Source organism: Photinus pyralis, unplaced genomic scaffold (genome assembly GCF_008802855.1).
Source record: "Photinus pyralis isolate 1611_PpyrPB1 unplaced genomic scaffold, Ppyr1.3 Ppyr1.4_LG7, whole genome shotgun sequence".
Taxonomy (NCBI): Eukaryota; Metazoa; Arthropoda; class Insecta; order Coleoptera; family Lampyridae; genus Photinus; species Photinus pyralis.
The window spans coordinates 25363707-25387990 of record NW_022170738.1 but is presented as its reverse complement, the minus strand read 5'-3'; the positions used below and the strand labels follow the sequence as shown (position 1 = coordinate 25387990).

General features: G+C 38.0%; 1 protein-coding gene across 1 annotated transcript; it reads right to left on the bottom strand.

Annotated features, from left to right (window-relative positions):
• Positions 1–2815: 2815 nt before the first annotated feature.
• LOC116176134 (nucleosome-remodeling factor subunit NURF301-like) lies at positions 2816–22285 on the bottom strand. Its single transcript, XM_031494608.1, has 15 exons — positions 22180–22285; positions 20040–20175; positions 19531–19787; positions 19392–19472; positions 19029–19319; positions 18474–18949; positions 17948–18425; positions 12949–13202; positions 10982–11168; positions 10166–10439; positions 9914–10109; positions 4857–5317; positions 4610–4805; positions 3342–3426; positions 2816–3289 (listed from the first exon to the last, which is right to left on the bottom strand). Exons 1-15 carry the CDS (start codon positions 22283–22285, stop codon positions 3081–3083), a joined length of 3687 nt encoding a protein of 1228 aa, XP_031350468.1. The 3' UTR covers positions 2816–3080.
• Between the last annotated feature and the right edge of the window lie 1999 nt (positions 22286–24284).

Below are 24284 nucleotides of genomic sequence, written 5' to 3'. Positions count from 1 at the left end.
TTTCGTGGTTTACTCCTTTGACAGCGAAAGGCACAAATCCCAAAATGTTTATAGCCTTGCCTGAGTTTTTGGTTAATATTAAATATTAAAATAATCAAAGCTGAATGCATTGTGCTGACATCTGTCTTTATTATTGGGGACTAACATTTTATTACTAAATGCAGGACACTTTATTACCACCATTATTTTAGTTGGAACTTACACCTCAAAGATGTCGCCACACTAATTTTGTAATGTACTTTATGAAACTAACGTTAGATGTCAGAGCCCAGTTTTTTAAAACCATAGATATATGAAGTTTTAACCTCAAATGCATTATGAATGTTTGTATATTTAATAGTCAAAAATTAAACTTTGTTATCATTCCATTCTCGCTTACAGGTTTAAATTAGGGAACTGGCTACTGGGAGTGACAGGAAAGCGGCAGACTCAACCTTTGCGGAATGTGATACTGTTCGCTCTGGGTCGTGCAATCGAAGACATGTAGTTCTCGATGGATGAGAAACGTTAGCATTGAATTCAGACAACACAAATTGAAAAGGGAAATGCTTTGTAACCAAAACAGGAGGTCACCGCACCGTGGAGAACTCGCAGAAAACCCATTCTAATGCAATTCAAACTTCTCAAGGTTGAAATCGGAAAGATTACATGATTGCAGCAGCTGGCGATGGTGCGAAGCTATTCTTTAAAGAATTGAGCCTAGAGTTTATTTGATAGAACTACGGTTATAGAAACGATAGTGAAATTGGCAGCGAAATAAGGCAAAAGTGTTACGCAGTTTGCAATCACGAAAAAATGTGTTGTTTGTGCGATCTTTGTGTGAAAGTTGTTGTAAAACGGTTCAGTTTAATGTACCTGTTATTGAAATTGTTCTTCCAAGGGCTTTAAATAAACTCCTATGCATAAGAAGTTACGAATTGCAAAATAAATGTTTTCTGTTCATTGAGCATGATGTGTTGCCTACAAACCAGGCTACACAAATATCGAGTGCCCATATTCAAATTAGGGATTTGCTTGAATCTCCCCAATCTGCCGTTTTTATTGAGGGTAAGGAGGGCCTCCACGAACGAATGGCCCAGGGCCCCGAAAAACTTAAAAACGGCACTGCATTTAAGGAATAATAAGTGCAACGTTGCTATTAATCGCATAAATTCAAATAAAATTTTAAAAGAAGGTGCGTACGTGGCGACATCTCAACTAGACTTCTAAAACTATAATTGATAGAAAGTGTATCGATTGCCATGGAGATGGCGCACTAGTACTTATTGTATTTAATCTATCTATTCAAAAACCGGGCCTTTAAACTACAATTGCTCTACAGATCTTGCAAGACTCCGTACATTTTGAACTGCCATTTATTCAGACTTCTCAATCAAAAGTTATAGACTAGAAACCAATTTCGAAAGAAAATTCAAAGGGCTGTAACTTTTGGACTAGTAGCCCAATCTTGGAACTGTTTGAAATTATGGATTCTACAGGCCACATTCTATAAGAAAAATTTTTTTCCGGGTCGATCTGAGACAATTTTTTTTTGGGGGCCTCAAAAAAAGGCAGTGTATAACCTTCCTTTTTTACCAAAAATCGACTGCACCAAAATTTCTCGGGAAACACTTTTTCTTATTAATTTTGGTGCGTAGAATCCAAATCAATTCGTACTTTTTCGATCAGACTTCTCAATCAAAAGTTATAGACTAGAAACCAATTTCGAAAAAAAATTCAAAGAGCTGTAACTTTTGAAATAGTAGCCCAATCTTGGAACTGTTTGAAATTATGGATTCTACAGGCCACATTCTATAAGAAAATTTTTTTTTCCGGTCGATCTGAGACAATTTTTTTCTTGGGCCAAAAAAAAAGGCAGTGTATAACCTTCCTTTTTTACCAAAAATCGACTACACCAAAATTTCTCGGGAAAACACTTTTCTTATTAATTTTGGTGCGTAGAATCCAAAACAATTCGTACTTTTTCGATCAGACTTCTCAATCAAAAGTTATAGACCAATTTCGAAAGAAAATTCAAAGGGCTGTAACTTTTGAACTAGTAGCCCAATCTTGGAACTGTTTGAAATTATGGATTCTACAGGCCACATTCTATAAGAAAATCTTTTTTCCCGGTCGATCTGAGACAATTTTTTTTTCGGGGCCCAAAAAAAGGCAGTGTATAACCTTCCTTTTTTACCAAAAAACGACTGCACCAAAATTTCTCGGGAAAACACTTTTTCTTATTAATTTTGGTGCGTAGAATCCAAAACAATTCGTACTTTTTCGATTAGATTTCTCAATCAAAAGTTATAGACTAGAAACCAATTTCGAAAGAAAATTCAAAGGGCTGTAACTTTTGAACTAGTAGCCCAATCTTGGAACTGTTTGAAATTATGGATTCTACAGGCCATATTCTACAAGAAAATGTTTCCCGATCGATCTGAGACAATCTTTTTTTCGGACCTCAAAAAAAGGCCATGTTTTGTCATACTTTTCCAAATTATTTTCTTGTAATAGTTGAACCAGTTCCAATGAGATGTCGCCACGTACGTATCTATCTACATAAGAACATTTAACAGACTTTGAAAATGTGCAATTTCATGTAGGATACAGGCCACATTCTATAAGAAAATCTTTTTTCCCTGTCGATTTGAGACAATTTATTTTTCAGCCCTCAAAAAAAGGCATGAACCAAAATGTATAAGTTTTTTCTTTGTCAATTTTGGAGTTGCCGTTTTTCGGTGAAACTTACGACTAAATTCCATGTAAAAAGAGACCCTTGTGATTTTTTTGGATCCTGCTTTGGAATCAGTTGAGGAAAAACAAAAGATTGTAGTAGTGATAAATATCTATTTTTAAAATGGACAAATCTAATTTTCGTTACAAATTAAAAAATGATAAGAAACAATATCTTTATGTACTGTATTATTCACAATAATACTATATATAGGTATTTACATACAGTTCAGCAAATCAGAAAAAAACTTTTAAAAGGAGATCGACAATTTGCTGAACAACTCAATAAATAAAGAATATACTTATACTATTGTCGTAAATAACAAACTTAAAATACACTTAAAATATTTTTACAAAAATTCAATTCACTGTCTATTGTTTTCTGAAAGTTTCTCGCGCAAGAACTGAATTTTATTTACAAAATATGCTTCGAGGGATTCCGCACATTTAAAAAATGGAGATTCTTTGGGATTATAGTAACGGCAATTATCGAATATCTTCGTCATGTCTCCTATAAATTCGCTAAGTTTGTTGTACGACTGCTCCGTTATTTTCGTTTCGACTTTCTGCAAATCTACAAAAGGAAAATGTTAACGATTAATCGCGAGGAAATTGTTTCTAATTACCCATTGGTTCTTTAATTACTCGGTAGTAATCGGGTGCTTCGTTTGGATCGACAGGTTCCATAAAGGGCCAAGCACTTTTGTGGCACTGAAATGAATCAGTTGTTTAGTTTAGATCAGTTTTCAAGATCAATGTGGCTCAGGTAAATATACTACAGATAACTCATCACAATTGGCAACAGTGACTTAGAGTTAAGCACTTTGTAAAATTTGAGGACTTAAGGACATTTTGGATCTTAAGTTTGAAAAAAATGTTTGTTTTGCTTCCCTCCACTTCATTGTACACTTGTACAGGGTGGCCAAATAAGAATGCGAGGTACTGTATCTGGGAACCGTAGAGGCTTGCGGTAAAAAAATTTATTACTAAAACGGCCACGAGAAAAACCTGGAAAATATTTTTAAGTTTCTGAAATGGCCGCTAGGGGGCGTAATTGCAATCTGGAATCTAAAAAAGTGATTTTTCTGTGAATACCGCTATATTAACCTAACAAAAAAATGTCCGGTCTTTGAAGACGACGATAATCTGAACCTTTTTTGTTTGACAATTTTTCCTGTATCTCTAAAAATGAAGTGGTGGGGGGTATTCAATGGTTTCCGTAAAGCACTCCCAATGCCAATGCCAATGCATTTAATTTTTTTAAGAAAATTAACCATTTTTGTCGGAATGTCGAAAAAAGCCCTCAAGCGGTGATATGTGAAACTAACAAAACTTCAAATATTATAATATTTGTAGCTGAAGAATAGCTCTTTTGAACTAACCCGAGTTTGTTTAAATCGGCTCAGCCGTTTCGAAGATACAGGGTGTTCTTTACGGAAACCTTTGAATACCCCCCACCACTTCATTTTTAGAGATACAAGAAAAATTGTCAAACAAAAATTGTTCAGATTATCGTCGACTTCAAAGACCGGGTATTTTTTTGTTAGGTTAATATAGCGGAATTCACAGAAACATCACTTTTTTAGATTCCAGATTGCAGTTAAGTCCCCTAGCGGTCATTTTAAAAACTTAAAAATATTTTCCAGGTTTTTCTCGTGGCCGTTTTAGTAATAAATTTTTTTACTGCAACCCTCTAGGATGGATAGATTCTCAGATACAGTACCTCGCATTCTTAGTTGGCCACCCTGTACATGAAACTGTAAAGTAATGGAAGCATTTTTTCCTTAATGTTTTGATGTCCAAAAATGCTAAAGAGCCTTCAGGGTTCTCAAAAGTCCCACTTCCCTTTTATGAACTATCTGTAGTAAAATTACCTCACCACTTGTATAAATACCTGTAATTGTTTAATTAATTTACGCAGACCCTCGAAATCTCGATCGCTCAAGTTTTTCATATTGGCAAAGTTGACCGAGGAATTCTTCTGGCAATTCGGGCAAACGTACTCGTCGATGCTATCAGCTTCCGACTGAAGTATGCCGACACAGCGACCGTGAAACCAGTCCTGGCAACTGTCGCAGCAAATGTAGAACCTACGAATTTGAAATGTTACTAATTTAAAATGTCGAGAGAGCGAGTCGTACTGGGATTCGTCGTAAGGCTGTCGGCACAAACAGAATATCTCTTGGGTGTCACGGGCGTGCCTGCATTCCGAACAAACGAATTCCGTCATCGTCTTGCTACTTTCTTCCGTAATGTCGACGCAATCGCCGTGAAACCAATTGTTGCACAGATCGCAACCGACGTAAAATCGAGTTTCGTCGTAGGGCGTTCGACATACGCAATAAATTTTTTCCTTCTTAATTTTGGGCGAGTTCAAGGTCGGCGTCTGTTGGCGCTGATTCCGTCGAGGTCTTCCCGCGCTCTTATTCGTGTTCGCACTGGGAGGCGTCAAGTTGCTAACGCTTGGAGGAGACGAGGGAGATACCTGAGCGGGTGGCAGCGTGGTTGTTGTGGATCTGCGCCTGTTTGTCGCACTACGCACCTCATCTTGTCTTGTACGTTCTAATCGTGTTTGTGCCGCTATTTCTTCTGCCACCTCCTTCTGTAAGAACAAGATTTGTTACACTTGTCTACATACATACATACAACACCGAAGTTTTCTTTATTTTCACAAACGCACAATATATTGGACAGTCAATACAACAAAAGATTAACAGCTTACTTACAAGTAGAGTTTTTTTGTTTGAAATCGCGTTCATTTTTGGTGGAATGTTTACAAAAGCTAGAAAATCCGCACGAGGGGCGAGTTATCTATTTCGGGGGCGAGAATCTATGTGTGTTATATGAGTTGCGATTTACCACTTTCCACATATTTTGTTGTAATATTAAATTTGCGTACAAGATCATATAATGAACCATCTTCCTCTAAACAGAAGGAATTTATTGCACCAAAGATGAGTCAAATCCCACCCTTTCTCAGAATATTGGTACCTGCTGATCTGACTCATTGTTCCCAAAACTTGCTTTTAATGTACATGTCACCTCTGGAAGCCAACAAGCACCTTCTGATAATCAAACGTGCTATCAATGAAAAGCATGATTGGCAAACCTGCAATTTTCCCCTAGAAAATTCGAGAGGACAGCAAACAAACAAGGTACGTTAAGCCGACGCAAATGTGTTTTCTTGTATTTATTAGGAAACGTCCACAGATACCTGAACGGTTCTGTTGACACCGTGCTTTATCATCTTGTATCTTAACCTTACTTCCGTATCGGCAAAAAATTGATATTGTTGTGCAAGACTTATTTGAAGATGATATAAACTGGAAGTGGCAGTTGAGAATAACGAAACATTGAACGTCCTAGAGAAACACAAAATGTTAGGTTATGATATTACGGCGAGGTAAAACTCCGCCAAATTTGTGTGTTGACTTCCACCAGATGTCACCATTCATCGGTCAGATAAATCAACGTCTCAACATATTCAACGGTTGCGTCGGCTGGACGTACCCAAGGTCAGCCAAATACACCCAACACCTTTTTCCATCCCAAAGAAGACATTTCAAGCGCGAAATTAAAATTTGACCACGTTGGGTTGGGGCAAGGATGGGGCCAACCAATAATTATGACGGTATATCACCGTTTCATTAACGACTACATCACTGAGTGTAAGCCCACTCTGACTTTGAGACCTGCGCAAGCGCCAAATTCAAGGTGATTCGCCCCTAAAGGTTATTGCTAATGAAATATATCAGAAGTGTCACTGATCTCTTCGGAGGGATACAAATTTGGTTAAACGAGAGGCAATAAGATTCTTGAAAATTTTCTTGACTTTGAGATATTTTGAAAAACTGAATTTTTCGATTGCACGATCTAATTTTTCCCGAGTTACTATTTGACCTATAGCAAAACCAATGACACTTTTCCTCCACAGCAACTTTTAATGCATTTTAAGGTGGCGTTGTAATTTTTTAATCTGACATTTCATCTTTACTGACTGATTTTGTTTGTGGTCGCAGAATAAATTTTGTTTTTGTAAAATCATGCAAGTCGTGTGTTTATTCGATCCATTTAATGATTCAGATGAATCTCTCATGCTCAATTCCGACATCTGATGCGCGCCCAAAGTTCATTTCAAGTGCTTTCAAAATTTGGTAAATGACCTTTTTTGGAGTCGAAGGAGTAGTAATTAATTACCCCTCCACTACATAAAACGCAAATGTTTAAGCGATCTTTTTCATACAACATAGCAAGTGTATATAACAATATTCCCGCGTATATAAAAAGAAAAGAAAAAGGCGCATTTAAACGAAATTATTTTCATTTACTTCTACGCGAGCAAAACAATTGATCATTTTTCTTCCCCTTTTCCTTTTCTTCTTCTTTATTTAGAATCATGACTGATTTATTTCTCTCTCTCCCCCTTTCAATATACATATTTTTTAGTTCATTCCACTAATTCTTTTATTTGCTCAGTTTAGGGTGAGGTTAAGTGGTAGAGCAGTTCTAGGGTCTCACCACAAAACTGAACTTCGCCCCATTAGATTACGGAACATTAATTTCATTTAATTTTAATTATTTAGTTTATTATCTATTTGAATGTTTATATATTTTTTTTCCTTCTGTATTTCCAGTAATCTAATAAATGTCACTTATTATTATTAGAATTGAATTGTTTTGTTGTGCTGGGGTGCGGATGTGTACTGAGAGAAATTTTATTAAGAAGAGGTGTTTTGTATGTAACCCGAAATTTAAGGGCCACAGCAATATTGTTATGTAAACTATGTAATGAGGATGTTTTTATTGTTATCAGCATCTGTAGTATAATGGGTCATCATGTATAAGTTAAATTTTAATTGTTTTTAACGATAAATTTGGATTGAGCATAAATTCGATCATATTATTTAAATTTAAAGTCACTACTGATAGGTATCGAAATTGTTAGATGCTTAATTTTGTTAATTATATTTTAATTGATTTATTGTTACATTACGTTACGAAAGATTAGGGACATCTGGAAATAATTGCAGGAAGCGTTTATTTTTTCAAAGTTTATCTCATTTAAATCCGGTTTTGCGATAAGACGTTCGTTTTCGTCCCGTAAAAGCTACTTAATTTCAAGATAAACAGGTGTTCGCCGTAAGTAAACACAGGTGTTAGTTTATTGAAGACCCGCAGGTACTGCTGGTGGGTTAAAAGGAATTTTACTTGTGAAAGTTGACAAAATGGAAGATGTGCCCACGATAAATTTTTCTATAGGCCGTTAAGGTTACTGTGTTTCTCGAATTCATAAAATTTAAGTCTTGATCGGATATCTTCGTTGTATCGGATGCCGACGTGCCTTGGGAAATTTATACCCAAAATTTGTATGTAAAAGGTTTTGTGAGCGCCTGAGTTTAAGTGAGTTAACTGGACAGGTTTTTATGTAGGAGGTTTAGGGCCCGTTTGCCATTGCACATAGGAATATATTGTTGTGTAAACACGTTATTTTAGTCTAAACACCAAAAATAATGACGGGGCATCCTGTATGTGAAATTATTTCAATTTATTAAGTAAATTTGGGGAATTATTTACGAAATAAACAAAGTTAGTTCATTTCACTTGAAATTGTATTTTAGCGTTTGTTTTTCCTCTTGAGAATTGTTTGTAATTGTGTCGTTTTAGTTTTAAATTTTATCGCTTTTGTAATTTATTCAATTTAAATAAGGTTTTAGAAGTAAGACACATCTGGTCGTTGCGATTAGTTTTTTCACCAGGCGAACTTTAATTACCGCAGGTGTTTCATATTGGAGTGAAGTGGAGACGCGTTCCTTCGAACCTGGTGTTATGAAGTCTAAGTGCCGGCCCCTGTGGCGCAGTTCAGTTCAAGCTGGACTGTGGTGCTAAGGGTCCCTGGTTCGAATCCGGGTTCGGGCATGGATATTTGTAAATGTATAGTGGATTGGGTTGGTAGAGCAGCTGAAACCCCGCCCACTCAAAAATAAACACAAACAAATATAATAAAATAAGTGTGATTGGCGGTTTATTTGAAAATTCATAAAGGAGATCATGGAAGTAGTGTTTCCTTAAATACTGGGGACGGGTGCTAAATGCCGTTAGTTTCGCAACGGTTTAAAAGACGTGTAAATTTGTTTACGCTAATTTCTCAGGCAGTCAGTCCGATTTGTTTTGTTGAAGACGCAGTTCGTCATTTTTATAATAATTTTGTGCAGAAGCAAAATAACCAAAGTGAAGTTCCGGAAGCGTCCAGCGTTCGTGTGCGAGTTGAGTGCGCCTTATATCGCAAATCTTGTACCGCCAGATTATTTGGATTATTAAGAAAAAACTGTAGGTAATTTTCAGATTTCTTATTTTACTTGTTGACCGCATGCGTGCGGAGTAATATGTTCAAACAAGCTTTGTGAGTCTTTATTTCTAAGTCTAAGTCTCTCGAATTATGAAATTTTATGTTAATATTAGGATTTTCTTCTAGGAGATACTGGATATGTATGAGGAGAGATTATAAAATTATAAGTTTCAATTTTGATTTGTTTTGAGCTAGCTGTTTTGTAGGTGGTGTACTGACGGCACACAGCAATATATTTGAATTGTAGCCAACTTACCTTCAATCTTGGAGTCTGTCCTGAATAACCTAACAGTTAGTCTGGAAGTCCCCTTCCTCAATTAAACCTTCAGTACACGACTGTTAATGGCAAGCGATAAAGTTACTTCAGTCCTTGCCCACAAGTGTTAGATTTTACCATAGCAACACATCTAGAGGTGAAAAAGACTACACCACCCTCACCTTATGAGCACAGGTCTCGTATTTTTGGTGGGCCAAAAGACAAACGATGAGAAAAGAGAGAAAGGAGAGTTCCAATTGTTTTGAAGTGGTCGATTCCACCATACCATTTTCCAATGACATAAGTAGTATAAATGCATTTGAGAACTTTGAAACACGCCATCTCTTGACAAAATATTTTGCACATTATTTTCAGCAAGCCACCTTCAAATACTCCTAGGCACCCCTGACGAGTCAAGATACTCACTCGACCTTTTACTGTATTTGCGGTTACAAAGAGTAGACTTACAGATTAAATGAACTTATCCTTCTATCTTACATACATACATACAATGATTCAAAATTTTATTCAAGACAACTAGACTGCTGCATTTAGTAAATTGGGATCTTATCCCACGCTTGAACTCGATCACTCACCTGTATTTCACACTGCAATTCTCTTTCCAATAGCGCCCTCTTTCGCAATATTTCCTTTTTGAGCGCCTCCTTCTGACGAAAGAGCGCAACCATAATTTTCGTTTTCATCGCGACACGTTTCTCGTCTTCCTGCGTGTCTTTTAGCTTAACTCGCGCGCGCGGCGATACCGGTTTATCTTTAACTATCTGATGAATACTAAAATGTATCCGATAATTAGTTTTAATGCGTCAACTGTCGTCGGTCACACTTACGGCGGTTCCTCTTTTTTAATTTCGTTACTCTTGGTAAACCGACTACGCTTGGGTGTCTCCATGACCCATTCGGTGTCGTCGTCCCTCGAGTTCGGCGGCCGTTTGCGCACGGGCATGCGGATCGTACTGATTATTGGAGGATTGCTAGGTCGTGGTAGCACGGGCGGTAACTCGGGCTCCTGCTTCATTTTGTTCTCTTGGTATCGTTGCAGCTGGAGTAATTTCTCCTCGATTTCCGGATTCAAATTCTCTTGTTTTAAAGCGGTTTTAATCGCTGCACGTAAAACATAAGTTTATGAGAAAAGAAAAATAATAAGGAAATAAAAGTGGAAAAGAAATAATAGTGATAGACCCAAAGCAAAACGACCAAACTAAATAACGAAAGTGTTGAGGGGGGCGACATACTAAGAAAAGTCTGTGATATTTGTTTGTAAACTTTTATTACATAAATTTGGAATACATGAAATCGATACACATCATTTGTAATACTTTTTACTTAGAGATTACGAACGAGTAGCAAATGTTTCCAAACACAAAAAGGTATTTAACGTTAATCAGTCGAAACATTGATTAAAAACGAATAAAAAACGCTTACACGAAGAAAATAAAAAAAGCAAAATATCACAGACTCAAACCAAAGTCTAAAGTAACGTTTAAAAACATTTGCACGTAGGAACATAAGTCTTTTCATCCTTAATACTATCTGTCTAGAGTATAAAAAATCAGCTATATTCGACTACTGAAATTGTCGTTTTGCAATGGGTATTATACAGTTAGGATTCGACACTATAACTGAAGGATGATATTGAAACATACTTTGCTGAATGTAATCGGGCGTAACAACAAATTGCTTATTGGCCTCGCTCGTCGAAAGCGGCGGTTGAATTACGGCAGTCAGTTGATTCGTCTCCATATTCGCCTTCATCGCTTGAAGTAAGGCGGACGATTGCTGCCCGTTAACTAGTACTTGACGAATTGCGCTAGTCGAATTGCCGTTGGCCACCTGCAAATGTTGACAGTCTGATTTTTTTTTTAGAGAAAAGACCCAAACAAGTGTCTCCATCTACTGACGCGATTTAGTATTAGTGAATTACAGATCTCTACAGCGCTGTGTCGCAAAGAGACCTTAAAAGTAATGTAGCACGCCATTTGTTAAATTAAAATAAAACCAGACGCAAAATCCTGTAGAAATCTATAACTCCATCACTAGTGTCCACAAACTAGTAGATTGTACCATGATAGTTAACAACTTCAGTTCAGTAGGCTAAAGTTGAACTCTATGGTATAACCCTTGAATAAGCACCTTAAAGAAGTATAACTGCATAGGAAAACCTGAAATTGGTGTAAGATGTGTTGCATACACTGCAAAGTGGTTAATCACCACAAATATTGAAGGATATTTGGCCTCGGGCGGTAAATAATGACTATTTTAAACAGGGAAACCAGTTATACTTAGGGGTCCTCTGTTTTCCTTGTTTATCAGAGTTGAACAGTGTTGTCATATTTACCAGATCCTTATATGGAGCTAGGTAAAGTTTGATTGTTTATTATGTAAAGATAATGGTCCTTAGAACAGTTCTTGTTGTTTTTTTATTAGATTAAACTACATTTTTTACTTTATTTATTGTTCCTTATGATCTATTGATCTTACATTTCAGATTGATCCTCCCTTACATAATATTGTTATTGGCATTGAATAAAAGCTTATTCAATATTTTAATCTAGTTTATTCAAACTCAAAGCGCTTGCCAAAAATCTGGCAACGTTGGAATTTTAAAGAAGTAAAGAAATCTGCAAAGTCGGTAACTAGCTTTAAATTTGTGGTTCACTTTCCCCCACAACAGAGGGACGACAGAATCCTGGGCAGATTTTCTTATTTCATCAGTTAACACGGGCGTTATACTTCTTTAAAGTGCTTATTCAATGGTATAACCAAACCCAGTGGCGGATTTACATATAAGCACAGCTTTAGAGGGCGGCATTTTTTGCACTGTATTTATTTTAGGTAACATTTTAAGTTTTAAAATAAGTCCCCTAACATCTTTAATTAAAATAATGAAATAAATTGAAATTGGTAGATAGTTTAAACAAACTGTAAGAACGATAATCGACAATGCAAAGTTTTGACGGGTGTGAAAACTGAATCTTAGATATATTGTATTTCTTTTCATATTAGTTTTAAAAATTTCGTTATAATTTGATTTTTAATACAGTAGAACCCCGATTATCCGTGCTCAATGGGACCGGATGGCGCACGGATAATTGAAAAGCACGGATAATCCAAACAATTTATTGTTTCTTAGGGTAGGCATACGTATATGTATACTAAAAATATAAGAAAAAGATCAAACTAAGGTATGTACAATAAATTCTACAAAAAAGTACAGTTGCAACTTACATGTAGCACGCAGTCAAATGCGCTAATGCTAAATGGCTAAATTCCGCTTAACCTGCATCGGCTGATGAAAGATAATTCTCTGAGCATGCGCGCACTCGGTATTACAGCCTGCGTCTCCCTCATGGACTAGCGAAAATTCTCGTAAAGTGATTTACGGCAATGGTATTTCAATTAAAACTTTAAAAATGTAATTTCAAAAACGCGCAAGCATGGCACGGATAATCCGCATCCCGGATAATTCGCGCACGGATAATCGGGGTTCTACTGTAGCTTCTTAAAATTGATTGCAATTTAAAGATTATTTTGGGGCGCATATCTTTGGGTGTGCCTAGGGGCGCAAAAACTTTAAATCCGCCACTGACCAAACCCAAAGTCTACAACATACCTGTTGAAGTACAGTCGTCGGCTGCAATGTGTTTGGCGATGGCTGAATGGATTTCTCAAAGTTGGCCTGGACAGGATTCGTCTGTATTTTAATTTCTTGAATTGGCGGTTGAGGTTGCGCCGTAACTTGCTGTACCGGCGCCAAGGGGGGAGGCTGAGAATTCGGCGATCCTACGGTTTCGGCGCCGGTTGGTTGTACCGCCAAATATATTTTTGTAGGCCCCAGGACACCCTGTTTACCGGTCGAAGCTTGAGCTGCAAATGAAACATTATGCCTTAAATGCACCGCTGTATTATTTGTTGGCATTGTGAACACGCTACTAGATTTTATTTATGTTGCATTCATTACAAGAAGGTAGTAGATGGCGCTATGTTTGTAGATAAACACACAGTAAAAATATAAAACGGCACCAAATTATTGTGAAGTAGTTTAGTGGTGCCCAGGTAAATTTAAGAAAATGGGGGGGGGGGGGCGACTCTTTTTCGAGATCAGTGAGCGATGGGGCCTGAGGGTAGGGGGGGGGGGGTTAAAAATTAATTTTATCTCTCATTGTATCCTACTTAACGATCTCAACGAAAGGAACAGTTTTCTATCAACTACTGCCCTTCTTTCGGTCCTCTTATCAAAGTACGGGGTAGAGGGGGAGAGCGGTACTAGTTTTATCCTTCATGGTACTCTAATGAAAGGTCTCATCGTGATTGGGTATATTCCCTTATACCTCAAGGACAGATTGTCGGAAGAGGGTACTCACAAAGGGCGATTCAGACGTATGCAAGAAATATATTTATTGGCGATGTCAAAACAAAAGCTATTTCGGTTTAAAAAAATGCGCTTTATCTGCACAAGAGTTGTGCACAATTTATACTTATTTTCTTTGTTTTTAGACATTACTAGCCATTAGGGGCAGTTCAATGTGCCCTTTGAGTCACTACATTTTATCGTTGCAAAACTACTAATTAAGGGAATTAAGGGATTGTTTTGAATCAGATGAATGAACAACATAATTTGTGATGACAATGATTAATACACAGGGTGGTTCAGACCACCCGTCCATCCGTTATCTCAGGGACTTAATAGTATATTAAGTATGGAGAACGGTAAGGGATTTTTACCGTTCGAAGACAATTGTTTGGAGGAGGAGGGGAGCGACGACTCCAATTATTGTCTGAGAACGGTAACCCTTAACGTTCGACGTGCTTATAACATTTTTTGCGCGATCGAAATTAAAATTATGCAACCAATATAAATATGCACTAAGTAATTAACGAGCAGAATAAATCGAAATGATCGAAGTGGTATGGTGTACATCACTAGGGAACCAGTTTATTTGTCAAAACTGAAATTAATAATTTCTTGTGCATGTGTCTGATGTAGTTTGCTAGCTTTGCACTTCCGTTATGACTATATGAGCGAGGTATTCGCCGGTGGCCGAATGGTATGTCGAAGATTTTACAGAACAAAATTGTAATTGGAATGTATTAAAAAAAACGAAAGCACATCTTCAAACACGTTGATCTCTATTGCTTCAGGTTTAAATGAAGAACGTGTTCTTTCTATAGGAAACATCAGCACAAATTGTACGTTTAATGTAACAATAATTTTATTAAAGATTAAATGTAATGTAAGACTGTTAACATTGAACTGATTGTTTTTAAAAAGGCGTCGGTAAGTATTTTTGCTGTTCTGTTTTTAGATCGGTAAGTAATTTTGGCGTCGTCGTAATCATAGCAACTGGTAAATTCCACTTACTGTCATGGAAACACACATGGTAAATAGTCAGAAATGACCGATCGCGCAAAAACATTTTTAACAAATACCCAGAGATCTTACTAATATTGTTGTTCTCTATCAAATGACCCTGAAAATTTACCCCCGGGAGCAACTTTGTAATTTCAAACGGGAACTTACATTTTTTATGCCATATTTAGATTCTACTCAAAAAATTGTGAAGATTTTATTCTAAACATTTTATGTTGTGGTAACAGGTGGCGCTGTAATCACTTGGCAGTAAAGTTGTACCTTTATAAATGCTTAAAGTAACAATTTTTTTTAATTCCAATATTATTTTTGGCATGAGCTGAGATTAGGTTTTTTTTCTATGATGTTTTATGGTTTTTTTACCATTTAAAATTAGTTTCTGCGATTACAACGCCACCTATTATCACGACAAACAAATGTGTCGAATAAATTCTTCATAGTTTTTGAGTAGAATCGAAATATTAAATAAAAAAATGTAAAAAAGGTTTTCGCCTGAAGGCGAGCAACTGTAGCGCATTTTCCATGAATTGATCAGTACTTCTCCAAAGGTCATGTAACGTAAGAAGTTAACATTGCGTAGTTTGGGCATGCGTACATCTGATCTTTACAATATGCGATGGGCTTGCCTTTATTAGAAGCATCTGTAGTTAAAATTTCAAAAAAATATCTCCACAAATAAGAAAGTTGACATTGCGAATGCGCACATCTCATTTTTATAATATGCGATATGCTTGTCTTTACTTGAAGCATCTGTGGTTAAAAATTTAAACTATAAAAAAAGTTGACATGCGCACATTAATCGTAAAGGTTTTTCTTGGTTAAGGTGCCAACAATATTAGTAAAACTCCTGGGCTATTTTTTAAAAATATTCGTAAGTTAGAAAACGGGTGGACAGATGGTTTGAACCACCTTGTATGTTAAAATCCACCAACTGCTCTGTAGCTCAAAACTTCATTTTTGGATTACACGCATCTGTACCTCGTAAATGAACATGACATTGTGCATTTCAAAAATTTTCCATTTTCCCGATATAAGAAGGTTTTATGGAAAAGGTGAAAGTTCGCAAATTTTCTCAGAATGGCACAAAAATTACATCCCATAGTAAATTCAGTGCACAGAATGGCCACAGATTCGTTCTCGGGTTCTTCCTCAAAAAAGTCAAAGTTGGACTTCACGGCTTCCTATAATTACCAGGCTAAATTGTATGAAATTTGACAACACTGTTTTGTTGGTCTATCATTTTATGTCAGTGTCACTTTACCACTTTTGAAAATGGCAAAAATAAACATCATTGGTTTCTTAATAATTCAGTAACACAACAGTCGAGATGGTAGGCGAACTGTTTGGTATTGATGCGGCGTTGCCAGCTCTTACAGCGGAGCCTGGTAATTATAGGAAGCCGTGACATAACCCCCTTCTGAACGCCCTAGCTTCCTAATTAGTTGAGATAACGCTCGAGTTGCCTTTGGAGGTTCAAGTTAAGTACGATTTCCTATGTAAACAAAAATTCCAAAGGTGACTCGACAGCAAGGGGACAGGGGGGGGAGGGGTGTGTAACGCCAGGCTCGACCCCGCGTATGAATGGATGACCACCATGATCAATCGGCTGTGTCGTCGGGTCAGACCGTCCACTGGGAAAGCATTGTGGGATGGTGGCAGCAGACTGACTAGCTGAGGGTAGGCTGTTCTCGAATGACCTACTCCCGAGCGAAATCAGGCCTAGTTTCCGCTACCCTTTCGAACCTAATAACGCTGGCGTCTAGATAGACGTCCACTTGTTGGGCTCTGTGATAGGTGGAGAGGCAGAGGGACGAATTTACACTCTTCTGACATGGAGACTGATCAAAACAATAAACCAGAGGGAGTGTCCCAGGATATCCCTCAAACGACCAAAGTCACTGAGTCTCAACAACACACAAAACCACGCAAGCGCATTTACATCACTGAGCAGAAGAGGAGAAAGTAGCGCAGGCTGATCCAAATGGGTCAAACTGGTCCAACAGTCACCTTCAAACCATCCAATTCCCGTGACCCAATCCAGAAAATCCTTACACATTCCACAAAAAAACGTCGTTAATTTTACTTATATTCGTAGTGTTTGCATATTATAAAGTTTCATTTAAATCTTCATAAATAAAAAAGTTAGGATCGCACATGAGTTAAACCAAATTTTTGACACTGCGCATGCGTAAAACCAAAAAAATATGGGTATGCACGGAATCCTTGGAGCAAGCTCTTTCAAATGAGTCCTATATCGCCAAAGTCGATTCAGTGGTTTAGAAGGAGTACGTGTGATGGACAGACGGACGTCAAAATGCAGCGATTTTTCACTTTGAGGAAAATACGTTAACAACCCATACCGCAAACGAGTACTTCCAAAAAAAAACCTAAATTTCATCCTCACTAATCCTTCAGCAAATTGACAACCAAATCCTCGATTTCACTTCCCACATACTCGGATCACAACCATAGATGCAATAGTACGCTAATTTAAAATTTCAGATAAAGGCTCTAGCACTGACCTTCCAACAGCAGCTACCACATCAAAAACACTTCAGCACTCTACACCGACTACCTCCCTACCCCACTTACTCGCCTCCAGAACCCCAGGAGGAGAAACTCCCCAGTCCCGTTTTTGATATACTACACATATTCCTGAACACAAAAAGGGGCAGAATCGCGCATGCGCAGGTGGTATCTGTGCTACCCACAGCAAATTTGTTATTCTTTGTATGTAATAAATTCCTTTAATGCAAATTCCTAGCTGAGAGGACACGAGTCCTGAACACCTACCATCTTGTATATGTTATCAATTAATTGTCAACTCCCCCCCCCTTCCCCCAAATACACGTTTTTTAATTTTTATTTTTGGTCACTAATGAGACCTTAACAATAGAACTGATTTTTACAACTTACACAATCTTTCAATTCTTCTTGATGGACAAATGCAACTGATAGTAGTTAGAACATTCGCCCGTAGAATAAGGACCAATCATGTTGCTCTGGGAAGTAGAGGAAACAATTCCAAAGAAACTCGAAGTCACAGTGTTAAAAAACAAAATATTGTAAAGTCGACAATTGCGCCTAATCCATTACATACTCTACTCTCTACTCCAAGAACGCTGCAATTACATAACCGCCATAGCGAGTTGTATAGGGAGGTATACGTGAGCAAATTACTATCTACTTTTGTATTCAAATGCAAACGATTGTGACCTTACCCTTGTAACTCTCATCTTACCTTTAAGCAGCTGCTGCTTAACTTGATGTTGGACCGCCGACAACTGTTGGGGGGTGAAATCCGCGCCCTGCAAACCTTGCAAAACAATTCGAGGTCCTTGTTGCGTTTGAATTACTTGCGCCGTAACGCACTTGATCACAGTACCGGGCGGTTGCCCGATGAGTAACTGCTCCATCGTAGCTTGGTCAACTTGATTAGCATTATCCTGGACTATCTTCGTCGTGGTCATTTGCTCCTGAGCGACCGGCTGCGATACCTGCTGTATGACCTGTCGATTCGGCGTGCCGGTTTGGACTTGCGGCACCTGGGCGGTGTGAGCGATATTGCCAGGGGTTATTTGGGCGACAACTTGCGCCTGTCCGTTGCCCGTTGGACGGATTAGCACTTGTTGTCCGTTAACCGACGCCACTTGGAGCTTTCCAGTCGCCAACTGTTGCGCGAGCGTCGGGTTGTTTACGATTATTTGGTTGGTAACAATCTAAATCGAATGATATTATCGAGGGGTGGAAACTTGAAGGTGTCATACCTGTTGTTGGCCGGATGTGGTTATCACCTGCTGCCCGCCGACAACAACTTGGTGCTGTAGGACTTGACCGCCGCTTACCACCACCGAGTTTGGGGTCGCCGCTTTTTGTACCAGAGGTGCACCCTGTTGTTTGACGATGATCTGTTGCGTTTTCGTCGGACTTTGAGGTTGGATTTGTTGTACCGTCTTCAACTGACCGCTCTGCAGGACCAATTTGCCTGTTGGATTATTAGCCGTTTTAATAATAGCTTTGGTAGACGTCACCGGCGGAGTTTTTGGCGCGGTTGTTGCCGGATGTATTTGTGTCGTGGTGAGCACTTGCAATTTTCCATCCGGCATTTGTACTATTTGTTGACCTGGCATTAGGCCTTTGACCGTTAGTCGCCCGTCCGGTGATCGCATTATTTGAACGCGTTGCGGTGTTTCCGCCGCGGTTTTTAGTGTTGTAGTTGTTGTCGAGGTTGGTACAGTTGTTACTATGGTACAATTAAAAAAAAATTCAATATATCTACAGGTGTCTTTCACAAGATTTAAGATAGGGAGAAATCAACATACCTGGCTGTTGGACTTGTATCTGTTGAACAGTTGGAACCGTCGATGTCTGCACTTTAATTAGCGATTGCGAATTCGGAGGGGTTTTCGGCAGAATGTTCGCAGCTCCCGCGATCACTCTCGTCGTTCCATCCGCCGCTTTGGTCATAAAGATGCGACGTCCCGTGAACTTGTTGTTGCCGGTCGGCGTCGTATTAGCGGTCAGTAAGGATGTCAAAGTCGATTTCGTCGAGAGATTGGCGCCCGGCATTACGACATTCTTCACAATCTTCATTTGACCATCTGCAGTTGTAACTGGAAATATCGAACTTTAGTATGGCAACATAGCGTGACGTTTGATCATCGACTAATCACTCCAAAACGTACCTTTCGGTTGAATTGGAGTAGGAATTGTAGTTTTAGTAGAAGCGGAAGAAGTGTTAGTACTAGCAGTAGTGGTAGAGGCAGCTTTTAACAGTTAAGAACGATTATTTCTGATTACGAGGGAAGTGTGCCGAGAACTAACCTTGCGCCGTGTTGCCCACCATTTTAATGATCTGGCCTTGCGGACTTTTCAATTCCAAAGCCCTCTTTTGTTGATGGGCGGCTCGCTGCAATCGCAACTGCTGTTCCATTTTTTCTTTAATCTCTTCGGGGGTCGCCTTGCTGGTAACCGACACTTTGGTAGGTGTGGTTTCCGCGGGAACCTCGGTCACTGCACGTGCTGGGGGTAGATTCCCGGTACGACTCCTAGTGATAACTTGGACATTAGCCTTCTCTATCCTGTAGGTACACACAAACGCAAGCAGTTAGTGAACAACATGCACAAATGTGAGATCAACGAACATTTAGATCTATCCCTCAATTTAACACTACAAACTAAAGCCGCCGACCGTGATACTATCGAATTCTTCTAGCGTCAAAAACTAATTCTACAGAAGTTAATGTCGGGTTATGTTTGTCGACAACTATAGGAAATTAAAGCCGAAATTTACATAAGCCCAATAAAGCATCGTTCGAAACGTGCCATCTTACTTTTCTCCATACTGCTTAATTTCCCACAGTTCCAATTTGTCTTCGTCGACCCACTCTTCGGTCACTTGGGGATCCGTACATTGCGGCGATTCGGGACGTTTACGCTTGCGCAATCCGCTACGAATTGACGTTACCTCTGAAAACACGATTATGAGAATGAATTAATGGGAATTGCAACGCTATAGTTATGTCCCGGTAACTAGCAGAGCAGAAATTGACGTAGTGAATAATTAGGGTCCCAACTAATAATTTTTTGTTCCTCGTCAAAGTTGCAAAACGCAAAAGAGAGCAACCATCCGTTTCAGTAAGATCAGTACACACACAAAATCTACTTGTGCGCATGCGCGCTCAAAGCTTTTGACAGGTTTAATATACTCCATCGATTTGCTTTTATTAACAGGTGCTTCTGTTTCAATCTGAGAATAAGAGAGAGCGCCTCTCGGCCTGAAAATTAATAGGTGTCGTCTCTTACCAGCCGCGTCCCATTTTTAATGACAGTTGTCATTGGAATGTACATGATTTGTTTCACTTTATTTACTCTTGCCGTTAAAGTGATCACTTTATCTACTCTTGCTGTTAAAGAGAGACTTTAGCGTTACTCATTCAAGAGTTGTTGAATACCAAAAAGACACAAAACCTTCAACAACTCTAATATACACAACTCCATTTTGAGTTTCATTACACCATGAATTTCTCCGACTGACTCTACTCATTCAAACCTATGTGCTATAAAATAAAGAAAATTAATTTATCAAGCACTAACGACTGTTTCATAACAAGGGGCATTACTGGACTGCCGAGTTTGGAGATTTCATTCCGACTATTTACATAAGTATAATTAACCGTAATTAGTTGAATGAGTAGCAAATAACAGGCTCCCATTGCGTCGAGATTACATCCGTTAGAAGAGCCCTTAAAAAACTTGAATTTTGACACCGGTCCCGTATTTTTAAGACGTCTGGGAAGGAAGTTTTTATTTTCACTTTCCTCCATGAAATAGCCAAATTTTATAAGTAGACTTCGAATTATATGCATGGAGCATTTTTTTGCATAATTTCCGAGATTTTTGCATTATCTGCATATTTTAAACAAAGTTGCATTTTTCTACATTTTTTAAACAATTTGAGTACTTACCGACTGAATCTTAGAGACGCTTAAAATTAAATTCGTCACAGCAGGTAGGTACATTGTAACAGGTAGTACCATTTCAAACCCTATTCATTAAATCATTACCTGGAATGCAGATATTTAAAAACAAATATCCAAAAAAAAAATGCTGGCTATTCATTTTTGTCTAATGTGAACAAGATTTGTCAAGGAGAATTCATTGAAGATTTAGATATAAGCCCTGGTATCATTTCTAAATTAAAATATGCTCCTATTACTTCCGTAGACGTAGAGAGATCATTTTCTGTGTATAAAAATATGTACACAGATAAACGCCGCAAATTTTTGGTAGAAAACTTTGAGCGGCACATTGTTGTAAAATGTTTTAATGTTTAGATTTAGTGCTTTTAGCTAATAACTACTTTAAAGAAATGAATTTTTTAAACACATGTTTGTTTATTTTTGTTGCATATTTTCTCATTTCTCTCGCATATTTTCTAAAAAATCCTGCATAAATATGCGCATATTTTCCTCATTTTTTCATGCATATAATCCGAAGTCTATTTATAAGGAGTAAACTCGTTTTTTTAATGGGAATACTTTTGTTTATTTTGTTTAACCGTATTTAAATCTTTTTGCTTTCTGTCTTTTGCATCTTTGCAACTTATTTGTAAGTACTATAGTTTTTCACACTTTCTGTACATTTATTTTGGCAACCGTACCGTATTTAAATTTTGCTTTTACATTTAGTTTACCGCATCGTATTTGTAGCTTTTGCTTTTTCTTGCACAGTAATTTCTACCGTTCCATTTCATTGCAAGGGAAGCTTTTTGTTACTTTCCGTTTCATTAATTATAAGAAGGGGGGATAATGTTTCGCTTTCCTGCATTTGATTTCCCGTAGATATCGGTACCGAGTCCCATTTATTTACTATTCCCGCTTAGGGAAACTGCTGTGCACTTTAATTTTGTTTTACCATTCACCAGTAGCCGGTGGCCGCTTGCCTTTTAGAATTCCTGGAGCTGCTGTTTACTCCAATTGAGTTTGCCAGAGGCTTGACCAGAGGCAAGGTCGTATCCTTGGTGACGCTCGAGTCCGCCCGCCCGTCCGTTCGACCGACTGAACACCCAGGTTTCCATCGACTGCAGCTACTTTCGTCCGCTCACATGATTTACCGATTATAATTTGTAAATTTATTTTTATTGTAAATCAAATTATAATCATTATTCCGCTTTTTCCGCTCATGGGCGCTTTTTCCGTTCGCGAGCGCTTTATCCGCTCTTGAACGATTTTTTTCGCTCGTGGGCGCTTTTAACCGCCCTCAAGCGCTGAAGGATCAAGCGCCGTTTGCGAGCTTCCGAACCGCTACGTTCCGAGCCAGGTCTTCATTGCTGGGAAGATGTGGAAGTTTTGTTGTTCGACGACAACGCCCACCTGTACACAGTCAACCACCGTACCCGACAGCTCTGGAATGATGCGCGATGGGAGACTTTTGATCACCCTCCATACAGCTCGGATCTAGGCGCAAGCGGCTTCCACCTCTTCCCAGTGATGAAGACCTCGCTCGCAACACAGCACTTGGACAGTGATGCCAAACTTCAAGCCGGCGTTAACCAGTCGTTAAAGTCTCAGGCGGCGGATTTATACAAAGTTGGAATTAAAACACTTGTATGATAAGTGCCTCAATATGAAAAATNGTAAAAAAATTATTGGGTAAATCGGTCATGAAGAATCGCTGGAAAATATTTTCAAGTTCTAAAAATGACCAACAGAGGGCGTAACTGCCATCTTAAATTTTATAATTTCGCATTCTTTTTTCACATTTTTAAAGAGAACCAATTTATCTATCATTTTCGTATAAACAAAAACTCGGTTATTTCAAAAACAAAGATGGTGTGGGGCATTCAATGGTTTTTGCAATAACCTGCTTTAACTTCTTAACCGTTTGACCGATTTTAACAAATTTGGTATGGTCGAAAAGATGCATTTGCACCCTTAATAATTCTACAGGCTGACTGCCAGCAAATGCCGGCCCGTAGAAGAATGCTTGTAGAAAGACGAGGAGTGTACCGGGTGACATATACAGTTAATTTAGTTGAATCCTTCTCCGCCAGGGGGCTAGTTTTGACACTATGATCCAAAATCCTAAAAAAATCAAATGGAATGATATTGACTTTCTCTTTATAAAAAAGTAGCCAAATAACACCCAAAGAGGCCATTGAAAACCGTTTTTCAAAATATCGTTCCTAACCTCAAATATTCGGAAAATGAGATTAATTAATTAATTAAAATGCTTAAATTGTATCTTAAATTTACTTTTTACGTATTTCCGGTATTTGTCGATGGCGTGAAAGAAAAGCACCCTACACTTTTAGGTAGGCCTTGGAAAATTAAACACGATGCATTATAAAATAATAACAGCGATAATTTGTAAATTATTCTGCTGTGTTTACATTCAGAAAGTGCAGTTTTTTGAATTTGTTATCTTTTCTAAAATGCCGATTTCTAACCAAGAAGCATTTAATATGCTGGCGGCGATGGTACAAATTCAAAAAACTGCACTTTCTGAATGTAAACACAGCAGAATAATTTACAAATTATCGCTGTTATTATTTTATAATGCACCATGTTTCATTTGTTTAATTTTCCAAGGCCTACCTAAAAGTGTATGGTGTTTTTCTTTCGCGCCATCGACAAATACTGGAAATACGTAAAAAGTAAATTTAAGATACAATTTAGCATTTTAATTAATTAATTAATTAATCTCATTTTCCCAATATTTGAGGTTAGGAACGAGATTTTGAAAAACGGTTTTCACTGTCCTCTTTGGATGTTATTTGGCTACTTTTTCATAAAGAAAAATCATCATTCCATTTGATTTTTTTGATTTTTGTAGGATGTTGGGTCCTAGTGTCAAAACCAGCCCCCTGGCGGAGAAGGATTCAACTAAATTAACTATATTTTGGTTGATTCTTGTTGCCCAAGGAATGCTCTTTTCAACGATACAAAATTTGTTAAAATGGGTCAAACGGTTAAGAAGTTAAAGCAGGTTATTGCAAAAACAATTGAACGCCCCACGCCATCTTTGTTTTTGAAATAACTGAGTTTTGTTTTTACGAAAATGATAGATAAACTGGT